Genomic DNA, 22,067 nt, shown 5'->3' on the forward strand with positions numbered 1-22,067 from the left:
AATCTTAAGCAGACTCCTTGCTGGGTGCCAAACCTGATGTGGGGCTCGATCTCATGACTTTGAGATCATGACCTGAGCCGAAATCAAGAGTCAGATGCTTAACCGACTGAGCCACCCAGGCACCCCTCACATTCTCTTAGGAAATGGCCTTGCTACTGGCCCTGATGTCTATCTAGGCTGCCATGTTTTTATACTATTTATATGAGGTGTCCTTGCCTCAAGGATCCCAAATCCAGACACTAGCTGGTGACAGACCATATAGCCTGGCCTGGAAAGATGAATGGGGCCTATCAGATCCAGGCTCTGGTAAATTTTAATTGAGGATCATAAAGACAATGAAAGAATTAGCACAGAAGCAAAAGCTGAAAAAATGCCATGAGCCATAGCAAGTCAACACCATGTGAAAGCTGAAATCACTGGAGCAGTGGAAACTACAATAAACAGAGGACCCTGTCAAGGAAAAAAGATTAAACAGACACAGAATTATTCATAGAATTCATATTACAATTCAAACTGCTCAAATTGTTCAAACTTTGGTCCTTCCCTTTTATGAAAACACACAATTGTCATTTGTAAGAAAGGTCACTGCTGAAAATTTTGAATTAAATGCCTTATATTTGTTTCTCAAAAATTTCCCTTCCAATTTTATTATCCGTTGACAAAGAAATCTTATTCTAGTGAGTGTGAAGATAGGCCGGCATATTTTCTTCATCAGTATTGCTTCATTGCTACTTCTTTTTTTTTTTTTTTTTGGTAAGATTCTACTTAACATATCATCTTACAAGGAAAATGTCATTAAATTAATTAAGCAGACTCAAACGAAGTGGCAGTTCAAAGTAAACTTGGATTTGTATGAGACAAATGTTCCCAAACTACCCTATAAGATCATTTATCCATTGAAAAAAACTTTTAATGAACACCTATTTTGTATCAGGCACTTGGCATAAGAAAATGAATATGATCCCTGCCCTCCAGGAGCTCATGCTAAATTAGAAAAGACCAGTAAACAACTACTGATACAATGCCACATTAAATACAAAAAAGACAACAAATGGCAGTGATAAATGGTCAAGTACAAAAACAAATAGAATTAGGGAAACTGAACTGAGAGAAAAGAATTCTAGTACAATGGGTTAGATAGTCCCTCACAGAAAGCAAGAAATCCAAGATAGGTGCATACTATGTCTTAGAGAGCTCAGTAGGACATGAAATCTCTTACCTGTACATGAGGTTTCATTAGATCTTGTGTGTAGTAGCATGGTTTAGTTGTCATCTTTATGGGAAAGCCACAGATATGAGGCAGTTTAGATTTTAAGTCTGAAATGAAACTTTTCAACACACCTTCCAAATCTACCCTTGGAAAGAATTGTATGGGCTGACTTCTGATGCAGCTGAGAGGGTATCTGAACAATGTTAAAGAACAGTAGAACAGTTTTTGTACTTAAGAGACAAAAATTTCTTTTTTTCTTCTGAAGATTTACTTATTTATTTTAGAGAGAGAGAGAGAGAGAGCAAGCACACACACACAAGCAGAAGGAGCAGAGGGAGCGAGAATCTCAAGCAGACTCCATGCTGAGTGCAAAGCCTGACTCCGGGCTTGATCTCACGACACAGATCACGACCTGAGCTGAAACCCAAGAGTCAGACACAACCAACTGCACCATCCAGGCACCCCAAGAGATATCAATTTCTATGGAATTAAAAAAGTATTACAGTATTAACTGTTAAAAAGGCACACATAACTAAATCCTAACTATTTCATATATTGCTTATTTCATATTTTCCAAACTAAAAGTGTTTTATCACAGGGATCTTGATTCATTCCATTTTAACACTCAAAATCAAGACTGCTCATTGTGTCCTTATTATAGAGCTTTCTCTATACACTTGCAGACTAAGATATTCCAAAAACGATTTATACTAAAGACACTATGACCTTTACAGATTACAAAAGTAAGTGTTGATAGTAAACAATAAAGAGGTTGCACCTCCAAAAGCTGTAAAAATTCAGTACAAAGAAACAACACATATAGAGTGTATTCAAGCTTCAAAAGCAATTCTTTGAGAAGAGCAGTTACTTTTTCTGATGAAAAATATTCTGAGGATTTGGAATAATGTCTTTGCATGTAATGAAAGAGAGCAGTTGATCCCCGTCAACCTCAGTTTTATATTAAGATTTGGGTTAGGAAGTGTAGAATGGAGAAAGAGAATACTACGTATGGCTCTTCCTTCTTCCCATTTGAAACTCCAGCAGGTCAGAATACAGAGACAGGAATGTGAAATCAGTACCAATTACAACTGAAGGGTTTCACCTGAACACTCATAATTATTATTAACTTATTTTAAATAATGGTAAGACAGATATTTTCTTAAATCATTGGGGTGCATTCAGTGCAAGTCAGATCCTCTAAATTTTGCCTGTAAAATTAAATAATCTTCCAAAGACAAAAATCTTCCTTAAAAGATTAATTCTTTTGATTTTACCCTTTCAATAATATCCAAAATACCACTGGAGGGAGCCCTTGGATAAGGAGAATCCTAAGACTGTCTTACTGTTAGGAATCATGTGAACATTTTTCTATCTATAGTTCCTTTTGTTGCCTAAATTGTTGCAATAGTGCTTAAAAGAAAAAAAAATAATCATTATTAAGTTCATTCTCAAATAAAAATAGAAAAATTCTATGGAAAAAAAAAAACATTCAAGTAGGGGGAAAAAAGTAGAGGGGAACGCAGTTTCATTTAGGCATAGAGAAGACTGAAAATGACAACATCAGAGCCAGAAGTAAGACTGGATCATGAGATCAGCAGGGGGCTTTTGTCGTAAGTCAGTGTGTAAAAGGATATGTGAAGAGCCTTCCTTCTATCATTCTGAAGTAGACGCTGCAGTATATTTTAGTATTTCCACAATCTTCTGGAAGTTTATAGCCATACTAAAAATTAAGAACAAAGCTGAAATTCTCTTAAGAGAAAGCTAAATCGAGGTAAATTATAAGAAGCAAAAACCAAATAGCTTCTAACATAATATACATTTCTATCCCTTACCAGGCTATCCCAGTGCATCTGGAAATCTTCATATGAGTGAAAAGGACAGTCAGGGGGTGTGGTGTGAAGAATACTTACTATTTGTCCCCTTTTCATACTATGAAAGATAAAAGTTGATAAAATATTATGAGACAGTGCTTGGATATAATTTTATTTAACTATGTAATTTAATTTAGAAAATACTCAAAGAGATTTAGCCACTATCAATACATAAGTAATAAACTAATCATTTGCTCCTAGTTCCAAGTACACCATTGTATTAAATCTTAACCAGAATTATTAGGAAAAACTAAATTGAATTTATGCAAACAATATGCCAGTTAGAAACACAAAATAATGTTTAGTAAATATTGCCATACAGAAGTATGCCTAGTAACTGTTAGACTCTAAGGAAAGGTCTGTTAAGAGTTAAATGAATCAGACTCAAATCTGTGTTCCCTATCTACCTCTTCCTGTTTTGATGATTAAATTATTATGCATATTCCGTTAGTTAATTAAAGTTCTTTTTCCTAAGCAGGTTAAAATTTCATCCCAATAGTCCTATTTATATTAATAACAAGCCATTTTTTTCCCCTAAAGACAGTACAAACTTAAAACAGTTCCTATCAAATGATAATGAATCATTAATTATGTGCACAGTTTATAAGGTTTTACTGATATTATTATAATAGTTGTAATTTCATAATGAGATATCTGGAAATTTTACTTTTGTAAAGACTATGTTTAACAAAAATATAAGTGTATAATACAATTTAGTAATTGGATACCAGAAATTGATGGCTTCTGTACAAATCGCTTTAAAAAATTCAGCTTCAAAAATCCCTTTATACTTTTACACACATTGTTGCTGAAGCAAAATGAAAGAGAACTAACTATAACTTGGACCCATCCCAGATGATACAAATTGAAATCTCACCTTGGCAAAACATAGCACCAGTTGCTTAAAATTGAATGTCCTTCAATGACAGCATTCTTGTTAGTATCAAAATCCTTTATAATACTCTGAGAAATACCAAATTCTCTTAGCTTTTAATAGAAATAAGATTTAATGCGTAAGTCCTCAAAAGAATGTGCCAAACAAAAAGAAACACAGTCAATTACAAAATGGTTTTAAAGGCTTAGTTTAAGATGGAGGTGCATAACACTTTACATAATGTGATCGATATTTCGGCTTTCCCTATTTCTCTCTGTGCAATATATCAAGTATTTCATGCTCTCTCATTTTCCAATCTTGAACCTCTCTCATACTTATTTCAACTGGTTTTCAACTTTTTGATTATGTTTATAGGAAGCTGAATTCCTTCTAAAGGAAGATAGTTACATTTTGTAAGAATAGTGTCTTTTTTTTTTTTTTTTTTAACTGGAGGATGAGTTAGGGAGTTGTTCCTCTATTTGGTCTTTGCAAGGGAGAGCACAGAGCCAATACTCTTCTTCTGTATCCCTTTTCCATCTCTCGGAATGCTTTTCCTCTGGTCCTCAGGTGCCCTATCTGCAGGGTATTTAAGCTTATAGTTTACCAGTCCTTTTCCACTTACAGTTTCCTTACCCAGTGGGGCATTTTAATACAGTGAATCAAAGATAAGGAGAGATTTAAGTGAAGTATTAATGTCCTCCTAAGAGGACACTGTGTTAAGACAGAATGGTTCATAATCCCTCCCCCCCATTTAACCTATCATCATACAGCTTTCAGGAAATAATGTTCTAACTTCATTCTCTACTACTGCTTTTCAACAAACTCCAACTAAACTGGCCATTTTTTTAAATTGCCTAGACAAGTCATAAGTAACAATACACTTGCTTAAAGCACTGCCCTTATTCTGATTTATCTGAGTTCTACAATGAGAGCCTTACAGGCCTAGAGCTAGACCTAAACTCCTCTACGTTCAGCGACCGATCCTTCCCTGAATTATAGCATTTACTAAGACTAATGGAAATGAGGGAGCAGGGCAGAGCTGAGAAACATGAAAGCAGGAATAAGAAGATAAGAACTGCTGGTTATGTTGTGACGTAAGACAGCAAAGACAGTAAGAATGAATAAGGATTCATATTGTCCTGTGCACTGGAGATAAATCTTGCCCTGTGATGTATTGTGCTTAAGAGCTAAGTTGTCTAATCTGTGACCTAAGAAAAGGATGGTCATGGGGTGCCTGGGTGGCTCAGCCAGCCGGTTAAGCGTCTGCCTTTGGCTGGGGTCATGATCCCAGGGTCTTGGGATCCAGCCCCACGTTGGGCTCTCTGCTCAGCGGGAGCCTGCTTCTCCCTCTCCTTCTGCCTGCTGCTCCCCCTGCTTGTGTGCACATGTGCACTCTGTCAAATAAAGACAGAAAATCTAAAAAAAAAAAAAAAAATGATGGTCAGTGCTGGGATGGCTGTGAATGTCAGGAAAGACTGACTGCAGGTGAATAAATAGATTATCTGAGGGAAAACAGAACCTAAAATCGAATTCAGAGAGGGTAGGTATCCCGTCCAAATAGTCACAGTATATGGGTTCTCATATACACCCACTTACATAGCTTGAGTTTATATATCCTTCTGGCTATTTTCAACACTAGTCGGAGATTCAAGCAAATTACTGCTGAGATCTCCATGGTACCAGCACTTAATGTCTATATTGGCTTTTCTCAACATAGATTTTTCTGAAGACTGGCTAACTACCCAAGTGTTCACCATATGCCCCAAGAGAAAGTTAACCTCTTATCTGTATTAACTTAAAAAATATTTATAATGTGTCCTTTTCTGAACAGACCTGCACTTACAAGATACTCAGTAAGTATCCCTTCTTCCTTATAATGCCAAGCTAAAGAATTTGGACTTTATTTGCTCTAGGCGATGCTGGGATACTAGAGATATTTAGTTTGGGGCCATCTGTTTTAGAAAGAGAACTCTACTGATACTGTGAAGAAGAATTAGAGAATAAATAAGGGGAAGGCTGGAAAAAAGAAAGCCAATATAGAAACCATTTTAATGGTTCAGGCAAAGAAGAGAGTTTAATTAGAGCAGCAGAAATGGAGAGAGACAAAGAAATTTCAGAGACCTAGGCTATTAATGGCTGATTGGATATAGGAAGTGAGATCCAAGGATAACTCTGAAATTTGTAGCTGGTTAACTTATTGGCTATTGATGCCAGTAACCAAGAGCAAATACAAGGAAGGAGAGAGTTAGGGCTAGGGAGGGTGACAAATAATTCAGTCTCAGGCATAACCGAGATTGCGCATCATTAGTACATTCATGTGAAAATATCTGAGAAAGCACAAATTGCAACTATACAAGAATATTTGGGAGGTAAGTGTATAGGCTTACCACTGAAAGAGTTGAACCTGCTAAGGAAAAGAAAGGTGGACTGAAAATGGAACCCTAGGGAATAGCAACATTTAAAGTGCAATAAGAGAAGAAAGAACCATGAATGAATGGTAGAAAATTCTGGATAAAAGAAGTTTCAGAGAAATCAAAAAAGGATATGATTTCAAGAAGGAAACTGTATGGTGTACTGGGTGTTATACGCAAATAATGAATCATGGAACATTACAACAAAAACTAAGGATATACTGTATGGTGACTATCATAACATAATAAAAATTATTATTAAAAAAAAAAAAAGGAAAGGGTAGAAAAAAATGTCAGAGTTCCAAGGTTTCAAATATGAATTCCCTCAAACATCTTTTTCTCTGAACTCCTAAAGTCATGTAAGTTCTTATGACGCTTAGTCTGGTACTATAGTGTCAAACCCTGTTATTTGTTATTTTTTTTCAATACATAATAAATATCTATTCCTGTCAGGCTCTATGGGTCGTACAAATTTGAGTCAAGAAACCTAACGCTAAGTGAAGGAAGTATAATGTAGTGTAGCAGAAAGAACAGAGTCAAAAGAAAAACTCTTAAATCCTAAATCACTTTCTTACCACCTTCATGACTTAGAGAAAATTACTTAACCTCTGTTTCAGCTTACCTACTTAAGGGGAATGAAAGTGTAGAAGATAAACTGGAAAGAAGAGAAAGAGTAAACATCCTGCTCCTCACCTTTATTCCCCTCACCAGACCTATAACCAATACTAGATTTTGACAAAAGGAAAATTCAATGCAATTATCTTTTAGTCTATATGGGGAACAAAGGTAAATAAGGCAAAAACCTAGACTCTCAAAGAGATCACAACTTAGTAGGAACATAGACATGTATGAAACTAATTTTTGTAACAGTCAGAATATGAAAAATGCCATATCAAAAATTTAGGTAAAGTGAGATTTGGAGGAGCTGATGATCAATTATAATTTAGGGAATCAATTTAAATGAATAGAACAAGTGTGTATTGAGTATATAATGTTGAGTAGAAGAGAGGCATACATCTTCCCCATTTCTGGTGTTTGCTCCCATGTTGAGAAAGCGTTAATACATATTCCCCATGTCTCTTTGCCCTTCCATTCATTCCTCTCTAGGGCAGGCCAGGTGACTTACCTAGTTGATAAAACTGGGACAATTCCTTCTTCTTCCTCTTGGGAACTGGCCTGCTGGCAGAAAGTAGTGTACTGCATTCTGTCATATGGGGAATGGTGCCTGATCTCCCAAGGGAGCCTGTGGGTTTCCATTACTCCACAAGTAGGTGGGGAATCTACCTAATTCTAGGGTTCAGATAGGCCACATTCTCTAATAACTGTTTTTTTTTTTTTCAATAATAAACAGTGTGACCATATATCCATTAAAATAAATAAAATGGAGACCAAACTTGAAGATTCCTTAAGCAGACAAAACCAGTTAAACCACAGAAGTAAAACCTAATCTAGCTCATTCTATAACACAACTGAAATTTAATTATTTCTTGTAAATGCCTCTAAAAATCATAAGTAAAACTTAAATTGTTTCCCAAAACAGAGTAAGATAATCACTTTTAACCAATCCCCTGTCATTTGGAAAACCCCATTACTATAACCAATCATTATAAAGATAAAACAGCTTCCACATTTTCATTATATAAGTTGTCCTGCAACAACACCGTTCTGAGTTTCATTACACTGTTAGTCTGAAGACTCTTGGTTCACAAACTATTCTTTTACGTACAATAAACTCAATAAATACAATTTTAGTTGATCTGATTTTATTTTTAACATATCCTAGTTCATATATGTTGGGCCAGTATCCCCTTAGGTTAGTGTCCCTTTCATTCTCAAAAGTATCCATTTGGGATCATAAATTGTATTCTCATCCTAGTAATAAAGATGGTATTCTCATCTCTATATGTCTTATTCTTCTTTGTCAATCTCTAATTGATTCAAAACTCTAGATATATAAAGTACAAGTCTCATCCATAGAAAATTCAAAGGGCAGTAAGACATGATATTAGTCCTTAAGAAGCTTATTATAAAGTAAATTGGGGATATAAAAATGAGTATAATTCTAAACATACAACTAACTATGTGAGCATGGTGCAGAATAGAATGAAGGTTTGTAAGAGGCTGGGAGGTCACAGTGGCTCCAAGCCTTGGAAATGTTCCTCATCAGTACAAGATATTCATGTCATGCTGCCCATTCCATTTGTTTTTACGCAGGTTGTTTCCCTACTGGCTTACATAATTCCTGAGGGCCAGATACTAGATCCTATTTATTTTTGACTTGTCTATTGCCTCAACATAGCAGGTAATCAAAAGTTAAGAGGAGTATGAATGGAATAGCACTGGAGCTGACCCTTAAAGGATGGGCAGGAGGTATAGCTAATGAGAGGGTCACTCTAAGCAAAGGAGGAGTCATCTGTCTCAGCGTAGACACTACTGACAATTCGGGTTAGGTAACTCTTTGCTGGGGTAGAGACGGGGTTGCTGCTATGTGCACTGTAGGATTTTTTAGCAGCATCGCTAGCCTTAAACCACTAAACACCCCTCCCCCTTTGTCATAACCAAATTTTTGTTCAGACATTACCAAATGGTTCATGGGGAACAAAGTCATTCATTTCCTTCTCCACCCCCCTCTACTGAGATCCACTGTCACAGAAGAAGGAAAACAATATTTATTGAGTTACTATTAATGTGTAAGTTTCTATGCCTGGTGCTATGGGAATTAGTAAAATAAAAGACATATTCTTCTAAGAAGGCAAACAGCGTTACGTATATATTTTTTACAAATTTAAAAAGTGCTACCAGAATGCTAATGAGAGGATATTACATTTAGTATGAGCTGAAACAGTGTTTTTAATATTTGGAGGTGAAAAAAGAGGCAAGAAGTGAGTGCTGAGGCAGGACAGGGTGGTGGAGAGTGTGGACTGCCATCTAAAAAGATTTTTGAGCAAGAGAATAATATGATTAAATCTGTGTCAGGGGTGCCTGGGTGGTTCAGTCGGCTAAGCAGCTGCCTTCAGCTCAGGTCATGACCTCTGGGTCCTGGGATGGAGCCGCAGGTCAGGCTCCCTGCTCAGTGGGGAGTCTGCTTCTCCCTCTCCCTCTGCCCCACCCCTATGCTTGTGCTCTGTCTCTCTCAAATAAATAAAATCTTTAAAAAATTTTTTAAATATCTATGTTAAATTGACAGAATGATGTTTTCTTTTTTATAATAATTTTTTATTATGTTATGTTAGTCACCATAGAGTATATCCTTAGTTTTTGACGTAATGTTCCATGATTAGAATGATGTTTTCTTTGAGTAAATAGATTTAGAACAGTATCAACATATCAAGCATTTAATAATGGACTTTGATAAAAAAAACCATTATTACTCTTCTTGTTAAAAATTAAAACCTACTAGCATATTGGTAATAAAGTATACAGTAAACACAGCAAAGTTAATTATAGAAATCAAAATATGTGGTACCTCAGGTAGTGGCAGTCTGATTGTGTAAGCTTCTATACTTATGCAAACTTGAGTTTCGGTTACATTGATGTTTAATACTGAAAATAAAATATTAAACGGTGAACTTTCTGGACTTATTACTCCATTTTATTAAGTTAAATATTTTAAGTAACAAAAAAGAACTTTATTCACGTTAGAAACTCAATTAAGAATATGTATTTTTTTCCACACATGGTAAAAATCCAAAAAAATCACCATATAATGTTTGAGAGTCTGCAGATGAGACAGAGGCCTGAAACAACACAGATATATGGGCATGTATGTATTGGGGGGGGTCACAGGGCAGGGTTACAATAAGAACAATGAGACATCCCACAGTTAGAAAAATTCAACAAGTACCTTTTACAAGCTTGATTTCTATTATATGTGAAAAATGGACACTGTCTTCTTAAATCGGGAGAGGTGCCATGCCAAGCTTCTAACTTTATAGTCTCTTCCTAACAAATGCCTATCAATATACCAGCATATATAATACAGATCTCATAGAGCCCCAAAGCTTCTACCTTGCTTTCTCATAATTAGAATTACTTATATAAGGCAGAGAGTGGTTGTCTTGGGTAGGGGTAGTACCTGAAAGAAAGCATGAGGGGATTCCTGGAGAACAGGTAATGTTCTGTATCTTGATTCAAGAAATGGTTATGAGGATATGTTTAGTCTGTGAAAATCCAATGAGCTATACACTCACAATTTGTCAGTTCTGCTACAGAATATTACATTTGGTAAAACTGAAAGCAAAATTCTAACACAAGAGTGAGGAATTTTGCTCTTCTAAACTTTTATCTTTAACCTCTGACAGCTATAGCCTCTTACAGTGTCTGGGGATGAAACTGAATCTCTATAATGAACCCATCTGTCCGGAGCTGGAGCACAGTGACTGCCGCTGTCCAACCTGAACATAAAACTAGGGCAAGGAGGGCAAATAGGCTTCAGCCCGAAAGTCAACTCAAATTAAATAGCTGTGGATTATAGGTGCTAGCTCAGGATTTAAGGCTATGCCCAAATTGTGGTGAAAGCTACCATGATTGATTAATGTTTACTTGGGTTTAGGATTGCCACCTGTCTGCTCTTTGTGGAGTACTGTTTAGGAACAGGTCTACTTGAACAGCCATGCTTATCAATGAAAAGAATTAAACCATACTATAAACTGTGTATTTTAGATCACCTTTGTCTCTTTAAGCAATCTTTTTTTCTCTTTTAAGGAAAAGAAGAATTATGTTCTCATAAGAAATACATCTTTTACTTACAACAGTACTAAAGAATTTTCAATGATATGACTCTGGAAACTATACATTACAAATGTCTGCAGAATTTAACTTCTTCAGAGAAATAATTTTAATTAAGTATAGAAATCAAAAATATAGATTTTATTTCAATTAAGAGAAGTGAATTTTTTCTCTTATAAGTAAAAACATATATAGTGACCCAGAGATGATGTCCTGGGTAAAACTGTGCTTATAATAATACCGGATTATATTCTGATATTCATCAAGATTGCAATAACCCAACAATCTGTAACACTGTTTTAATGACTGTTAGCCATATTAATGTTTTATCTATTGACTTATGCATTTTTACTTACCAATAGCATTTTGCTTTCCCATCCGAGAAAGAAATCCTTTTCCTTAAAAAATTCATAGGGTATGTCATATTATTATATCATACAAATCATGCTTAATAAATACAACCTTTTTATGTTTAATTATCAAAGCTAAGGAAAATACCTTAAACTGCAGTTTTACACAAAGGAATATCGAAAGTTCAGAGAAAAAAATACAACCACTCGAAAAGTATCTTTTCAATTAAAAGGAGAGAAATACCCAATTCTTCCTTCTAACATTTATTTCCTGGCATCAGATACTTAGAAAATGGTCAGACCTCAACACAAAATCCAGAATAGCCTTTTGGTTCCAACAATTTTTGGTAATTTGTATTCATTTTATTATAATCCTCCATAACTTATATTTATTCCTTTCTAAACATCAAGTATGACATAATTTTTAAAAATTTTTTGAAAAAACATCAGCAGGCCTCTGGATATCATCCTAAGTAAGAAGATGACATTTATGCTGTTGTGGACTTGCCTGAGAAGGCTTAGCTGGGCTTATGCTTTAAAAACTGTTCCCTAAAAATAAAATATCTTGAAATTTAAAACAGATGCACAGAATAGAGGTACTCTAGTTCAGAAACCCCCAATGACTGAAAGAGATAAAGTCACCTTGCACCAAGAGATGGCCAGTTTTATTCCAGGCTGGAGCAAGTCTAGCCGTGAGTGAATATGAAAGGCAGTTTTGAAGAATTACAGGAATTACTCTTTGTGGAGCCTCTACCTAAACATATTAAAGAACAAAACACAGGCAAATTTACAGAAATCGGTATGTCCTATAAACTCAAAAAAAATGTGTGTTTAGATCCACTCGAGAACCTGGGTTTTTGATATGAGTTACAGTCATCACTACAGCTAATCCTATCTGGTTCTAAAGTTGAATTAGTGTTAAAACATATTCGCTTTGAAACCATGAAGACTATCATGCTACAGTGGCCAGATTCTTCCTCCTCATCCTGGCCCAAAGTTTTAGAGTTCCTGTGCTAGGATCCTAGATTATACTTTGTATTCTGCTCTGCACAGAGGAAACCAGCCCAGGACTATATTATAATTTTCATTGTTGTTCACTCTAGATCAACATCAGAAAACAATTACTTACATGGGCACACATGAAACCAGCAGACTATCTCTACCTGTAGAGAATTTTTTAAAATCAAGACTTTTACTTCTGACTAATAAAAAGTAATAGGATCCAGATTTATCCTCCCACTTGAGGTAACTAAAAAACTGAGTAAGTTCTATGAAACAGTGGTTCACAAGACACTGGACATCTAGGAACAAAGAAGAGCAATCCTTAAGAGATGGGACACCTACAATTACCCCCCACCCCCAGCATATTGATTAAAGAGGGTTTCTAGGTTGTGATGCAGGGACGCAGAACCCTGGAAGAGCCAGGCCAAGAGGCTTAAGGGAGCTAGTTTTGGGGGCAAAGTATTAGAGGGGAGATAGCTGCACAGAGAGCAAACTCTGAGATCAGCAGAGTCCCTCTTAAGTCATCAGCTGAGTATGGATTAGCCACATGCATGTAAGGAAAACACCCAGGGCTAGGGAAAGAACCAAAGTTTTCTTCTATATAAACATCCTTGCAAATATAGTCCAAAAGAAAATACTGCCATTGCCACTCTTAGCAAGATATGCAGAAAAATGAGAGAACCAAGGAGAATTTCCCAATATTATTCACCCCTCATTTCTGTACTATTTTGGTTTCTGGTGAATTTTCCCAGGGTACAAGTGACTAATTTGTTGGCAGTGAAGCCCAAATCTGTTCAATTTGTTTCACAGATATTTTAATTAAGGATACTATTAACAGGACTTCAAACAGCAGGATGAAGCCAACATGCAACATTTATCTCAAATATGAAACCAGGCACTCAGGCCTAAACAGCTGAACAAATCCCATAAACTATCAGGATCTTCCTTAGAAAGCCAAATGGCTTTCTCCTTGATTCTGTACTGACTTTCTGCTTGGACTGAGGCATTAGCCCAGATACAGTAGAATGTATCAGCGTACATTCAGACTTGGCATACAAGGAGGAAATGGAGGGCAGTTCTGTCATCCATAACCATCCTGATTCATGACCTGGATGCCTCCCAGGGCAAAGATAGTGTCATTGACTACTGCAGCTAAAGTCAAGGCCAAATTTTATACCATGTTTTCTCAATAATTGATACAAAAGGTAGATAGAAAATAAGAAGACTATAGTAACTTAACAACACCATCAACTGCTGTGACCCAATTAGCATTTATAGACTACTTGACACAACAGCAGAGTACACATTTTTTTTTTTAAACATTTTATTTATTTGACAGAGATAGAGACAGCCAGCGAGAGAGGGAACACAAGCAGGGGGAGTGGGAGAGGAAGAAGCAGGCTCATATCGGAGGAGCCTGATGTGGGGCTCGATCGCATAACGCTGGGCTCACGCCCTGAGCCGAAGGCAGATGCTTAACCACTGTGCCACCCAGCCCCAGAGTACACATTGTTTTTAAGTAGACAAGGAATATTTACGAAGGAAGACCATATTCTGGGCCATAAAACAAGTTTCAATAAATTAAAAAATGTTCAAATTACATAAAACATGTTCTCTAGCCACAATTAAATTAGAAAACAATAATAGAAGGATCCTTGAAAAATCCCTGGATATGTGGAAACTACATAACACACTCCTAACTAACCCACAGTTTGAACAGGAAATCAAAGGGGAATTAGCATTTTGAGCTGAGGAAAATCAAAGCAAAACACATACATAGGAGGAAATTTATAGCACTAAATGTCTCTGTATTAGAAAGGAACGTTCTCAAAACAATGGCCTCAGTTTCCACCTTAAGAAACTAAAAGAAGAAGAGCAAAGTAAACCAGAAGTAAGCATAAGAAAGTAAATAATAAAGACAAAAATGAAAAGCAATGAGATACAAAACAGTAAAACAACAGAGAAAATCTATCAAACCAAAAGCTTGTTTTTTGCAATCAATAAGCTTGGTAAGTCTCTGGCAAGACTGATTAGGGAAGAAAAAAAGAGACAAGACATATTACCAGTATCAGGAATGAGACAGGTGACATAACTACAGATTCTACAGCAAAAGAAATTAAGTGAATATTATAAACAACTTTATGTCAATAAATTTAACAAGCTAGGTGAAATGGACACATTCTCGGAAATAGATAATTTGAATAGTTCTATCATGTAGTCAAAAACCTTCCCACAAGGAAAATGCCAGGCACAGATAATTTGGTGAATTTTCCTAAGTACTTTCGAAAGAAATAAAAATTCTATACAAACTCTAAAGACTAAAAAGGTGGTTCTTTCTTGCAAAGCAATAACATATGAGAAAGATATTTTAATTTTTGTTTTCTGACAAAAGAAGTTGAGCACAAAATCAATATAAATAGTTTTTGGAATTATTATCCTTTTAAAAACTTACTTTTGCTCCATATTTTTCAATATAGGCATTAAGTTTTCCAGCTTTATAAAATGGTATCTATAACAAAAAACAACAAAAACCCACATTTATAATAATTGCTTACTACAAATATATTATTAAATAATGCAATACATAAAGAATTTAAACATTATACAACAGCCTACCTATCATCAGGCTATCATCCTAACAGCTTCTATGCCTTGGAGAAGCAAGTGATAATAAATAGAACCTAAAATAGAATCTGGGGGTACATTCTCTAAATGAGGAAAAGCCTTTCTGAGAGAGACATGAACCTGGAAAAGGAAAAGGCTAATAAATTTCATATAATATTTAACACCTTTCTTTTTTTTTTTTTTTTAAAGATTTTTTATTTATTTATTTGATAGAGATAGCCAGAGAGAGGGAACACAGCAGGGGGAGTGGGAGAGGAAGAAGCAGGCTCCCAGCGGAGGAGCCCGAAGTGGGACTCGATCCCGGCCACGCCCTGAGCCGAAGGCAGATGTCCAACGACTGCGCTACCCAGGCACCCCAACACCTTTCTTAATAATAAGTTTCTAGGCATAAATAAGGAAAATGGACACAAATGTAAGCTCAAGGAAAAGTTCAAAAGGCCAAGGTGCTTCAACTAACCAATGAAAAAAACAGAAATCTAAAGAAGATATTATTTTTAACCTGACAGATTGGCAGATATGTAAAGGGTGTTAATACCTGGTGTTTATGAGAATGTGGGAATATAGATTCTCTCAATATACTATTAAAATGCCATCTAGTACAAGCTTTTCAGAGAATAATTTAGCATTACCTAGATTTTAGTTTAAAATGTACTGCAATCACACTTCTAGGAATTTAACCCACAGAAACTACCAAATAAAAATGATATAATCTCAATGATGTCTTCTGAAGCACTGTAGCTGTGCAACTAGAAACTCAGATATGCATTAGAAAATATTAACCAAATTATTACACACCCATACAACGAAATATTTGACATCCTTAACAATGAATAAGATGTATGTACTGAAACAGAACAACATCCAGGAGAGTCTGTTCAAGGAGAAATCAAAGGCAAATTTCAAAATAGTATGTATAAAAACCCAATTTTGTACTTTAAATATTTTCAAAAAATTTATAGTGTATCTTTGCAAGAAAGCAAAACACATTTTTAGATGGCTACTTTTCTTTAAATATTCTTGGTAAGATTAATATTCTTGGTAAGATTTCTTTTAATATTCTTTAACATTCTTGTTAAGATTAGGATGCTTGAATATACAAGAACTCTGAAACAATGTCGTCCTTGTTCCATTAAGATTTTCAGGTAGAGAAGAACACCATAAGAGGTAGTAGTGTTTACTTGTCTATCAACAGTTTATCTTTCTTAAAAATGATATCAAGAATGAGAAAATAAAAGATGAATACATAACCATGTAACTTGGAAGAAAAATTAAGGAACTAAAGATTTTTTTATGGCTTGTTAATATTAATGAATGTTCACTGGATTCTGAAGAACTAAATTCTCAGAATATGAGGATTTTCAGAAAGATTTTTTTTTTTTAAAGATTTTATTTATTTATTCGACAAAGAGAGAGACAGCCAGCGAGAGAGGGAACACAAGCAGGGGAGTGGGAGAGGAAGAAGCAGGCTCACAGCGGAGGAGCCTGATGTGGGGCTTGATCCCATAACGCCGGGATCACGCCCTGAGCTGAAGGCAGACGCTTAACCACTGTGCCACCCAGGCGCCCCTTCAGAAAGATTTTTGATAAAAATCTCAGAATAATATAATTTTTATAAAGATTTTTGGCATTTTCATTATCACTCCCAGTGACATACCGCACTGGGAAATGTTTCTTATTCAGGGTTTATTATGTGTAAATTTTTGTGTTTTTTAATTTTTTCTTTTTTTTTAAAAGACTATTTATTTGTCAGAGAAAGAGGTGGAGCAAGCACAAGCAGGGGGAGCAGCAGGCAGAGGGAGAAGCAGGTTCCCTGCTGAGCAAGGAGCCCGATGTGGGACTCGATCCCAGGACCCTAGGATCATGACCTGGGCTGAAGGTAGACACTTAACTGACTGAGCCACCTGGGTGGCCCTAATTTTTTTTTTTTTTTAATTTCCAAATTAAAAAAAAAAAAACAAAACCCAAACTGTCAGGGGTCCTGGGTAGCTCAGTCGGTTAAACATCTGCTTTCGGCTCAGGTCATGATCCCACGGTCCTGGGATCAAGCCCTATGTCAGGCTCCCTGCTTAGTGGGGAGTCTGCTTCTCCCTCTCCCTCTGTATGTGTGCGCACGCTCTCTCTCTCAAATAAGTAAATAAATAAATATTTGGGGGGAAAAAAAGAAGAAAAGACATATCAAGTTTAAAATAAACTCTCAATCTAAGTTCTTTAAAAACAACTGGAGATACATTGGAATAGGAAACTTCTTCCTTTATATTAAGTGGAATTCTAAAGAAAATATTAAGAAAAGATTAAGCCAATGCTATCTTAAAACTATGCTATAATATTTTATTCATCAATAGTCTTTATCTTAGCATTTGTGACAAAAAACTAGATATTAAATTAGAACCACAAAAATGAATTTTAAACATCAGATATATCAAAGTCTATAAGTGGTTCAATCAAACTACAACACAGGGTAATTTGGCTTCATAAACAACCTTCAATTTGAGCTAAAATTAATAGCTGAATTATTGCTTATCAATACTGCTCCCAATAATTAGTAATAATACTTCGTAAAATTTTAAAATACTAACCGCCATCACTACCCAAATTTGGCTTAATATTCCAGGCACAGGTGATGTAAGAATATCTTGGTGCAAATACAGCAATTGCCTGTGGAGATAAAATATGTAATTTTAAAGTGGACTTTCCCTCTGTCTGATTTTACTTTATCATAACATTTTGAAAATTGCTTAGTTCTATTCAAAAGTTTATATTATTTTCTAGGGGATGATTGTGTTATAGACTTCTGTATCTTTACCCATGATTAACATGGTAACTTGAACATTTAGCCACTCAGCCAGGATTTAAGAATGTTACAAGCTTTCATATATTGATATGAATATTGTCCCTGCCTCTAAGTTTCCCAATCTCTTTCATCCGTGAACCTAAATTCCCCATTTAAAACTCCATTTCTGTCCAAATAGAGATTTGAAGATGTCTAAATATTGTTAAGAATCCAGCTCTTCTAACTTTCGTTTTCTTTTTTAAGTGGTAGTCAGGAGGTACTGGAGGCAAAAGTCTAAGGATTTCATCTATCAGTGAAGTTATCAACTACTTCAATGTTAGAACTACTGACTACATGCTTTTCCTTCAAAACGGAAATTTTTTCCAAGCCTAAAAGAAGTGGGTAGTGGTTTCATTTTAGCATTCAACAGCCAAATGAACTCACAAAAATCACAATTCAAATTATCATCAAGCATTTTGTTTCAAAGGCCAAGGAAAAGGTGGATAAAACACATGAAAATTTTCAAAATTAATATCAAGAAATATCACGAAAACAAACTTTAAAAAATAAGAGAGTGTGTGTGGCGAGGAAGGGTTACCTCAAAAAGAAAGATGGGCCAGTCTGTTTCTGGCCAGAACCCTGGTGCAGAACCAGGCGCGGCGGGTACTTGGTTTTGCAGGCCTGCCTTTGTCTGACATAGCTAAGTCTCTCCTCAATCTGTTCCAGCCTCTTTGTCAGTTACTGGGACAGTGAATCAAGACACCTCACTTTGTGGGCATGGCCACCTTCAATTTGAGGGTAAACAGCAGAAAATCTCAGGTTTTCCACCCATTTGTTTCCAAAATGAGTCAGAGGTAATCGTTCAATAAGTATCAAATTATACCTTAGCACAAAGGGTACAGGCTCCTGGATGTACTTTAGTGGGAAAATATACAATGGGGAGAAGAAAACTTTTGTAAATAAAGGCAAAATGGGAGGACACCCCAAGAATGTCTTATTTCTAGCTCCTAGCAATCTTGTGTTTGTTCCTCTCCAAGAACTTCAGTTACAGATATAATCTGTATTCTAAGAGTCCTTCTTTGAGTGACTCAAACAATTTAAGGGACTAATACATGGCGGGTTCTTAGCAATAATGGGGTTATACTTTAGGCTTCAACCAAGCTCTTTTTCAAAAACTATCTTGGGACATTTCAAAAGTTCCTGGAGAAATACTCTTCAGAAATCATCTTATGTTGACCTGCAAATCAAGAAACTATATTAACCTAAAATGTTTACAGTATCTCCTAAAGTGTCCATAAACCGTAGGTACTCAGTAAGTATTTATTAATTTCTACCTCTAAGTCTTGGGAACATGATTTATCAATGTCCATAAAAAATTTAAATTAAAAAGATCACACGAGAAGTCACAAACATAAAAACTCAATAATATGACATTCAATCTCAAATATTTTAAGTCCTTCCAAAATGTAATCCAATATACCTGGTCAGAACAAAACTGAATTCCTTTATTTAAAATTATACACACGGATTAAATGAAAGAGTATTTTGTTTTAAAGGAGATACTTCTAAAACAGCTCTTACAGGTCTCAAAAACTTTAGAAAGCCTTGTAGAATGGATTTTTTACCTGCACATCTTCATTTGTGTACTCCTGATCTCAGTATCTGCCACCTCATTACTCAATATTATTCTGACAGCACAGAGTTTGTGTAAATCTGGAGGTGTGACAAAGAACAGTGATTGCTGCCTAGAATCATTCATATTTTCCTGTTGACTGAATGTCTCAGCTATCAGGCCTTTAAAAATAAACAAACAGCAACAAAAGTATAGTAAACCATCTTATCAAAAGGGTGTTAATACCAACCCATCACAGAATATTTGATATTGTGTTGGAATAAGACAATAAAAACAAATTAACAGACTTTAGCATTTAAATATCACTAAGATTTTGCCCTCATAGGGGGGCGTGGTTTGGGGGCACCTGGGTGGCTCCATTGGTTGAGAGACTTTTTTTTTTCCTAAGGATTTTATTTATTTATTTGACAGAGAGAGACAGACAGCGAGAGGGGAAACACAAGCAGGGGGAGTGGGAGAGGAAGAAGCAGGCTCCCAGCAGAGCAGGGAGACCGATGATGCAGGTTCAATCCCAGGATGCTGGGATCATGACCGGAAACTAAGGCAGACACTTAACGACTGAGCCCCCCAGGCGCCCCAGAGCGACAGACTCTTGATTTGGGCTCAGGTCCATGACCTCAGGGTTGTGAGACAGAGCCCAAGCTGGGCTCCACACTCAGTTGGGACTCTGCTTGAGATGCTCTCTCCCCCTGCTCCCCACCCCACCCCCTGCAATGCACAGACTCTCTCTAAATAAATAAAAACTTTAATAAAAAATTGTTCAACCTGCTAGAACTTTGTTCAAATTTCATTAAGATGTAATACAAATAACCTCCAATTTACTTTTTATGTTATCAAATTCAGTGGTTTTTAGTATCACAGTTTTGTAACCATCACAATACATATTAGGAAATTTTCATCATTCCAAAAAGGTAATGTAGAGTTACAAGCCTGAAGTTCTAGATCATAAGTAAAATAATTTGAGTACAATAATACAAAAATGAGCTACTATTTATTAAAAGCATACTTTGATCTAGATACTAGATATATCTCTATACCATTGTCTTTATTTAATAAACTTCTTTTAAAGTTCCTGGCTATTCTTAATTTTCATTTTGTTTTCAGGAAAAAAAAGTATTTCCTATAACAATAATTTTTTTTTAAAATCTTAATGTATAGCAAAGTCTTCCGTTGTTTCAGGTTATCTCTGTAAAGCACTTCAAGGTTGAATATATTTTTCATCTTTTTACATGAAAAGAAGTATTTACTAAGGTCTCTAATTTTTGTTATCTAGTTTCCTTTTCCAAAATTACTTAGCTTTAAAGCTTCTATTTGGGACATATTTTATAGTTGATAATTAACAGAGCATACCTTTGAAGTCTATCATGTGTATTAGAGAAAACTGGAATGTTAAAGTCGCTAAGTTAAGCTCGACTTCTCTCACGTGCACACATCCAGCAGGGGGAAGGTAACTTGAGAGTCTAGTACTTCAAACTTTAATCAATATATTTTCTCCCTTTAGTTAGAAAAGTAATCACATATCAGCCCAGGAATCTGGAGTAGGACCAGCCTTAGGCGTGATCTCTGGAACCAAACCAAATGTGTTGCGGTATAAGACGATGGCAGACAGTGCCCTTCTGGCTAGCTCCCACGCAGCTTCCACACATTCAAAAACGAGTTTGAAATTCCACATCCGCAGGACCACTTGGTTCTTTTAAAATGGGAAATACCCTTACAGAAAGGTTAGCACAAATTCCCACAAGGTGTTAATGACCTCATCCGTGGGATTTCTGACATCATTAAAAACAAAAATATTCCTTCCTTCTGCTTTTCTGCTCTCCTATTTCAACATTTACTGTCATGAAAATGTTTTTTAAAAAGTACAAGTTCCAAGGCAAAGACAACCTACTTCCCAATTTTGCCAAAAATCCACTTTTCTCTAAAGCATTACAATAAAGGCATCAAAAGTGAATGAGGCAGAACATAAAGCAAGGAACTAATTAGGGCGCGGGCCCAGAGAAATGATTGCGCATACTCGGAAGCACACAGGTCAGAGACGCAGGCCCAAGGCTGTGATTCCTTAGTTGCACTTTTTTTTTTTTTAATAAAAATTTTTTATTATATTATGTTAGTCACCATACAGTACACCCCTAGTTTTTGATGTAAAGTTCCATGATTCATTAGTTGCGTATAACACCCAGTACACCATGCAATACGTGCCCTCCTTACTACCCATCACCGGCCTATCCCATACCCCCACCCCCTCCGGTCTGAAGCCCTCAGTTTGTTTCCCAGAGTCCACAGTCTCTCATGGTTCATTCCCCCTTCTTTTTACCTATTTCCCACTAAAATGACTGTCGTTTTCCCTTCCAGCACCTTCCGGCGGAGGCACCTCGAAATGGCTGCCGGCCTTCAAAGGCCGCTCAGAAAGCTGCAGGGGACCCCCCGCCCCCGCTCAGCAGGAGGCCAGAACTGTTCCCGTTATTCGGCATGACCGTGGGTGCCTTCTGAGCTCAGGAGCCTTAACGGGCAGCTGTCAGAGCCTGTCCCCCTTCCCCGGGTCACCCCGGAACCCGCCTGGGCCTCAGGCTCACTGACGCGCCGCGCGGGGGAC

The 22,067-nt window shown here is 36.3% G+C and overlaps 1 protein-coding gene across 1 annotated transcript in view; it reads right to left on the minus strand.

Annotated features, from left to right (window-relative positions):
- CUNH18orf63 (chromosome unknown C18orf63 homolog) overlaps nucleotides 1–19,600 on the minus strand; it is an 82,993-nt gene extending 63,393 nt beyond the window's left edge. The window contains exons 1-10 of the mRNA XM_026496559.2: nucleotides 19,467–19,600; nucleotides 17,648–17,726; nucleotides 14,899–14,955; nucleotides 12,087–12,198; nucleotides 11,451–11,492; nucleotides 9,833–9,909; nucleotides 3,959–4,068; nucleotides 3,043–3,139; nucleotides 2,845–2,930; nucleotides 1,220–1,403 (exon numbers count right to left, since the gene is read on the minus strand). Of these exons, the coding sequence (XP_026352344.1) occupies nucleotides 1,220–1,403; nucleotides 2,845–2,930; nucleotides 3,043–3,139; nucleotides 3,959–4,068; nucleotides 9,833–9,909; nucleotides 11,451–11,492; nucleotides 12,087–12,198; nucleotides 14,899–14,955; nucleotides 17,648–17,726; nucleotides 19,467–19,600 (978 nt within the window). The remainder of the gene's footprint in view (nucleotides 1–1,219; nucleotides 1,404–2,844; nucleotides 2,931–3,042; nucleotides 3,140–3,958; nucleotides 4,069–9,832; nucleotides 9,910–11,450; nucleotides 11,493–12,086; nucleotides 12,199–14,898; nucleotides 14,956–17,647; nucleotides 17,727–19,466) is intronic.
- Between the last annotated feature and the right edge of the window lie 2,467 nt (nucleotides 19,601–22,067).

Source organism: Ursus arctos, unplaced genomic scaffold, assembly GCF_023065955.2.
Source record: "Ursus arctos isolate Adak ecotype North America unplaced genomic scaffold, UrsArc2.0 scaffold_17, whole genome shotgun sequence".
Taxonomy (NCBI): Eukaryota; Metazoa; Chordata; class Mammalia; order Carnivora; family Ursidae; genus Ursus; species Ursus arctos.